We start from the raw sequence: 7,500 nt of genomic DNA on the forward strand, positions 1-7,500 counted from the left end.
AACAGAAGCCTTTAATTTTGAGCAACATGTTTCTGAACCCACTCATCAAAAAGGCCGAATTTTAGACTTAGTTTTTACTCTTGGCCTGGACATTTCTAATGTATCTGTACATGATGTCCATCTGAGTGATCATTCTCTTGTCTTGTTCAACCTGGACTTCATCCCTGAACCTAAGCCTTTGAAAGTTAGGTCTCAGAGGCGTGTCATCTCAGCCGATACTGCAGACAGTTTTTCTGCTATGTTTGACCATCTTTTCTTTTGATGACTGCCCAGACGTGGACAGTTTGATTCACTGTTTCACTGGTCATTGTGTTGAAATACTGGATCAAGTGGCACCTGTTAAATCAAACTTGAAAATTCAGAAAAAATGGTGCCCAAATGAAGATCTCCTGAGTCTGAAGAGACTTTGTCGAAAGACTGAGCGTCTCTGGAAGTCACTAAACTTGAGGTGCATAGACTTCACCTCAGGGATCTGATGACTTCTTACAATGAGATGGTAGAAACTGCTAGATTTGATTACATCAGAAAACTGGTAGCAGCAAATAAGAAAAACCCCAAAGTTTTGTTTGACAAGATTAATTCTCTCGTGTCTCCTGCTTCTCAAATCACGCCTGTCTTCTGTGAAGCTGACAGCAATGCATTGTTGAGATTTTTCATTGACAACATTAAATTGATCAAAGAGAAAATCTCTCCCCCTTTTTTTGGAACCCCTACTGTCTCTGAGCCCCTCTCCTCCTCTTGGTCCTCCTTCACTGCTGTATCTTTGGGTTATATTTCGGCACTAGTGAACAAGATGAAACCATCCTCTTGCTCAGATTACGTCCTTCCTTGTAGGCTTTTTATCAAAGTATTTGATGTAATTGGCCCCTGGGTTACCAATATGGTGAACCTCTTCCTTTCCTCAGGGGTTTTTCCCAATGCATTTAAACATGCCATTGTGGAGCCTCTGCTCAAAAAACTGGCTTAGACCCAACTGACCACAGTAATTTCAGGCCTATTTCTAAGCTCCCTTTCTTGTCCAAGATCTTGGAGAAGGTGGTGTCTGAGCAGCTGTTCCTGGATCAGAGCGACATATATGAGAAGTTTCAGTCTGGCTTCCGTAAACATCACTCTGTGGAGACAGCTTTACAGGGGCGTCATAGCTCAGATGGTAGAGTGGTTGCCTGCAGTCCAAGAGGTTGCTGGTTCAATACCAGCTCCAGACAAGCTTGTGTCACTGTGTCCCTGAGCAAGACACTTTAGGCCTGAAATTACTGAGGTCAGTTGCTCCTGATGGCAGATTCGGCACCATATGTCAGCCTACTCCCATCAGTATGGGGGGAATGCATGACTGTCAAAGCGCATTGTGACCCTAGAAAGGTCTAGAAAGGCGCTATACAAATAGACATTATATTATTATTATTATTGAAAGTCATCATGATGTCGGCTGACTCGGGTAATTTCACTGTTCTGGTTCTCTTGGATCTGTCCTCAGCCTTTGACACAGTTGATCACCAGATCCTGCTGAGAAGACTAAGGGATGAAGACTGTCTGGGTCTGTGTTAGAATGGTTCTCATCTTACCTTTCTGGGCGCAGTTTTAGTGTATCTGCCAATCAAATGAGGTCTGAATCGGCACATCTGCAGTCTAATGTTGCTTTTTCATTATTTACCCATAATGCACTGCAACAATACAGACTGGACAATTGTACTTTGAGACAAAAATGACTTATAACTTCATAGGATACTTCAAATCTCCCATCATGCACTGCCAAAGATAAAACCACTATTTTCAAAAGTTTTCTGTGATCAAGTTTTACTGCATCAGTCTTTTTATCACAGTTCTTCTTCTATGAAGTATATAGTGTTTGTTCATTTTAATGTAGCAATTTAACTTACAGCCGCTAGATGGCAGCAGTCGTTACGGCCTCCGCAGCTAACCGAAATAATTAAATCCCGGCATTGACTGAGCACGAGAGGATACAGTGAGTCCAGCAGCTTTTAAAGCTGATGTTTGGACATATTTTGGTTTGAAAACAAGTGAAAGCAGTTACGACTGAGGACGAGAGGATACAGTGAGTCCAGCAGCTTTTAAAGCTGATGTTTGGACATATTTTGGTTTGAAAACAAATGAAAGCAGTTATGACTGAGGACGAGAGGATACAGTGAGTCAAGCAGCTTTTAAAGCTGATGTTTGGACATATTTTGGTTTTTAAAACTAATGAAAGCAGTTACGACTGAGGACGAGAGGATACAGTGACTCCAGCAGCTTTTAAAGCTGATGTTTGGACATATTTTGGTTTTTAAAACAAATGAAAGCAGTTATGACTGAGGACGAGAGGATACAGTGAGTCAAGCAGCTTTTAAAGCTGATGTTTGGACATATTTTGGTTTTTAAAACTAATGAAAGCAGTTATGACTGAGGACGAGAGGATACAGTGACTCCAGCAGCTTTTAAAGCTGATGTTTGGACATATTTTGGTTTGAAAACAAATGAAAGCAGTTACGACTGAGGACGAGAGGATACAGTGAGTCCAGCAGCTTTTAAAGATGATGTTTGGACATATTTTGGTTTGAACAAGCGAAAGCAGTTACGACTGAGGACGAGAGGATACAGTGAGTCCAGCAGCTTTTAAAGCTGGTGTTTGGACATATTTTGGTTTGAAAACAAATGAAAGCAGTTACGACTGAGGACGAGAGGATACAGTGAGTCCAGCAGCTTTTAAAGCTGATGTTTGGGCATATTTTGGTTTGAAAACAAGCGAAAGCAGCTACGACTGAGGACGAGAGGATACAGTGAGTCCAGCAGCTTTTAAAGCTGGTGTTTGGACATATTTTGGTTTGAAAACAAGCGAAAGCAGCTACGACTGAGGACGAGAGGATACAGTGAGTCCAGCAGCTTTTAAAGTTGATGTTTGGACATATTTTGGTTTGAAAACAAATGAAAGCAGCTACGACTGAGTACGAGAGGATACAGTGACTTCATAACGTTCTTGTTTCAAAAGTAAATCAGGGAAATATTGAATTTTACATTTTAACAAGCCTTGTGTTGTCCCAGGGTCAAGGTGACCCAGAGACAACACAATGGTTAATGAAATGTTTTTAAATACATTTTTTTTAAAGTTACACATAGAGTTCAATGTTACAATTCTAATCATTCAAAAATATTTGTTTTACTTTTAATATTTTTTAATTCGTAGTCTTTTAAACTCAATATATATTGGTATGATAGTTAAAAAAAACTAAACTTTTCAATTAACAAATGATTTCATTCAATTATATCTTTTTAAAAAACCTAAAAACACATTTCAATTTAAAAATTCCACTACAAGTGATCTGAATATTTACAACCCTAAACTGCTGATGAATCATTTTTAAAGTGTAGCCATTAGCTCGAGCGAACTACGGTCGGCCTCGTGAATAACGACGTCCGAAGTATAAACTTCAGGAAACGACGGCAGGAAGTGACTTAACGACGGCGTCGACTGTTACCTGTCCAGGTGACGTCTGGACCTTCAGGGCGTCTCAGCTTCTCGTCCTCCTCGGGAAACACTGACCACTGCGGGATCCAGGGTCTTTATCGCCCCCCTCAGGACGTCGAAGGAATTCTAATCTCACCATAAACGCTTGTGTTTCTCCTCCCGCAGGACTGACCCTGAGACCCGAACGCCCGGCGGCGTCCACGCCGGACAGAACCGGTCGGATCCACATCCCCGTGATCATCCCGCCGCCGCCGCCGCCGTCCGGCCCCAGGCTGCCCCCTGCTGGCGGTCCGCCGGTGCCGCCCGTCACTCACGGCGCCAAGGTCAACCCGCCCAAGCACGGCGAGAGCGCCCCCCCGCAGCAGAACCCTCTGGCGCCGGCCCGGCCCGTGGTGGAGACCGGGGAGGCCGGACCGCCCGGGTTCATACGCAGGGTGACGGTCAGGCGAGGGTCCGAGGACTCGTCCAGAACGCCGGTGCAAGGGTTCGCCGGAGCGCCAGGTGAGTTATTTTATATCCGTGAAGTAAATTATACTCTGAATTATATTTATATATATTTGTATTATATATATTCACAATAATGAAGGATTCATGTCAAAAATAAACACATATAAAATGTTGTGTCTCTAGGTTTTCCTCCGGCGCCGCCGCTCGTCTCCAGACCTCGACCCACGCGCCATCAAGGTACGACACGACCTTGAACCTTCACCTCGTGACAAATACTAATATGGCTGAGGAACGTCTCGGCAGCTACGTGAACAGGAAACACGACTAAATATCAGAATCAGAAAAGTTTCTTAGTGGCTCAACGACCTCAAAATACTTCTTTAGAACTTCATAGGATACTGTGAAATCTCCCATCATGCACTGCCAAAGATAAAACCACTATTTTCTAAATGTTTTTTAATCCGTGATTAAGTTTTACTGCATCAAACCTTTTATCACAGTTCTTTTATGGGGTATATTTAGTGTTTGTTTATTTTTGTTTCAATTTAACTTACGGCCACTAGATGGCAGCAGTCCTAACGTCCTCCGCAGCTAAAGGAAGAATGATGACTGAGGACGAGAGGATACAGTGAGTCCAACAGCTTTTAAAGCTGATGTTTAGACATATTTTGGTTTAAAAACACCAGAGTCAAGTACTGGACAGTACTACACATATATACTTGTTACTACACTATCACTATATATTGTATCGTGATATCTATCCACACACTCTCGACTACACAACTACTGACTGGTCCTTGTGTCTCACAGATGCAGTTTCAGTGAAGGTCCCCTGGAATAATCCGGCTCCGGTCGTGTCTCCAGGTAACGTCAAGGATTCACTCGCTCACTTGAACTCACCTGAGCTCACCTGAACTCGCCTGAACTCACTTGAACTCACCTGAACTTACCTGAACTCACCTGAACTCACCTGGACTCACCTGAGCTCACCTGAGCTCACCTGAACGCACCTGAGCTCACCTGAACTCACCTGAGCTCACCTGATCTCACCTGAACTCACCTGATCTCACCTGATCTCACCTGATCTCACCTGAACTCACCTGAACTCACCTGAACTCACCTGAGCTCGCCTGATCTCACCTGATCTCACCTGAACTCACCTGAACTCACCTGAGCTTGCCTGAACTCACCTGATCTCACCTGATCTCACCTGAACTCACCTGAACTCACCTGAGCTCGCCTGAACTCGCCTAAACGCGCCTGAACTCGCCTGAACTCACTTGAACTCACCTGAACTCACCTGAACTCACCTGATCTCACCTGAACTCACCTGATCTCACCTGAACTCACCTGAGCTCACCTGAACGCACCTGAACTCGCCTGAACTCACTTGAACTCACCTGAGCTCACCTGAACTCGCCTGAACTCGCCTGAACGCGCCTAAACGCGCCTGAACTCGCCTGAACTCACCTGAACTCACCTGATCTCACTTGAACTCACTTGAACTCACCTGAACTCACTTGAACTCGCCTGAACTCACCTGAACTCACCTGATCTCACTTGAACTCACTTGAACTCACTTGAACTCACCTGAACTCACTTGAACTCACTTGAACTCACTTGAACTCACCTGAACGCACCTGAGCTCACCTGAGCTCACCTGAACTCACCTGAACTCTTGTGTTCAGGTCCAGGTTCCATCAGCTCCTCCTTCTCCTTCTCTGCCGGACACACCCTCCAGCGCGTCTACAGCGACTTCGGTGTGATTCGCTTCAACAAGGTCCTGGTGAACGACGGGGGTCACTATAGTCCTCACACTGGTGCGTCCACTCGTTAGGCTTCAACTCACTCCATACTGAGGGGCCCCAGAGCAGCAGGGGCCCCACCTTGTTATGACTTCCAGATAAAAGAGGGTGAAAATACAAAAGTACGACACGATACAAAAACTACAAAATAATACATTTAAAAAAGCAGAAGCTCTGGTTCAACATGTTCGATCGTACGCCGACGATGCTGTTCTGTGTTTTTGTTAATGTTTGTGTTTTAACGTTTGTATTGACTGAGGACTTTGAAACATTAGTTTAGTTTCTACATGTTTTGTGTTTTATTCACTTTCACTCGTCAAGAGTCAAACACTGATGTCATTCAAGAGGAAATCTGGTGACTTTTCAAAATAAAACACCTTCCAGGAAGTTATTATTTAGAACAGATTTTTATTATTTTTCTTTCTTTGCAGCTGGTAACACAACTTTTATTGTGAATTATTAGTGTTTTGTGTTGTATTTTCTCCAACATATACACACACATGTAAACAGACACACACATAGAAAGACACAAACACATTAAAAGATACACACACATAAACAGACACACACACATAAAAAGATACACACATAAACAGACAAAAACACATTAAAAGATACACACACATAAACAGATACACACACATAAAAAGATACACACATAAACAGACAAAAACACATTAAAAGATACACACACATAAACAGACACACACACATAAAAAGATACACACATAAAGAGACAAAAACACATTAAAAGATACACATACATAAACAGACACACACACATAAAAAGATACACACATAAACAGACAAAAACACATTAAAAGATACACACACATAAACAGACACACACACATAAAAAGATACACACATAAACAGACAAACACACATAAACAGACAAACACACATTAAAAGATACACACACATAAACAGACACACACACATAAAAAGATACACACATAAACAGACAAAAACACATTAAAAGATACACACACATAAACAGACACACACACATAAAAAGATACACACATAAACGGACAAAAACACATTAAAAGATACACACACATAAACAGACACACACATATAAACAGACAAACACACATTAAAAGATACACACACATAAACAGACAAAAACACATTAAAAGATACACACACATAAACAGACACACACATATAAACAGACAAACACACATTAAAAGATACACACACATAAACAGACAAACACACATTAAAAGATACACACACATAAACAGACAAAAACACATTAAAAGATACACACACATAAACAGACACACACACATAAAAAGATACACACATAAACGGACAAAAACACATTAAAAGATACACACACATAAACAGACACACACATATAAAGAGACAAACACACATTAAAAGATACACACACATAAACAGACAAACACACATTAAAAGATACACACACATAAACAGACACGCACATAGAAAGACACACACACATTAACAGACACACCCCCACACACATAAACAGAAACACACACATAAAAAGATACACACATAAACAGAAACACACACATAAAAAGATACACACATAAACAGACAAAAACACATTAAAAGATACACACACATAAACAGACACACACACATAAAAAGACACACACATAAACAGACAAAATCACATTAAAAGATACACACATAAACAGAAACACACACATAAAAAGATACACACATAAACAGACAAAAACACATTAAAAGATACACACACATAAACAGACACACACAAGCACAGACACACACATTAAAAAAAAGACACAC

The 7,500-nt window shown here is 41.6% G+C and overlaps 1 protein-coding gene across 1 annotated transcript in view; it reads left to right on the top strand.

The window, feature by feature from the left end:
* emilin2a (elastin microfibril interfacer 2a) overlaps positions 1-7,500 on the top strand; it is a 29,118-nt gene that overhangs the window by 20,955 nt on the left and 663 nt on the right. The window contains exons 5-8 of the mRNA XM_087811608.1: positions 3,626-3,961; positions 4,091-4,144; positions 4,718-4,771; positions 5,596-5,727. Coding sequence (XP_087667734.1) covers positions 3,626-3,961; positions 4,091-4,144; positions 4,718-4,771; positions 5,596-5,727 — 576 coding nt within the window. The remainder of the gene's footprint in view (positions 1-3,625; positions 3,962-4,090; positions 4,145-4,717; positions 4,772-5,595; positions 5,728-7,500) is intronic.

This window comes from Callionymus lyra, chromosome 16, assembly GCF_982586985.1.
Source record: "Callionymus lyra chromosome 16, fCalLyr1.hap1.1, whole genome shotgun sequence".
Lineage (NCBI taxonomy): Eukaryota > Metazoa > Chordata > Actinopteri > Syngnathiformes > Callionymidae > Callionymus > Callionymus lyra.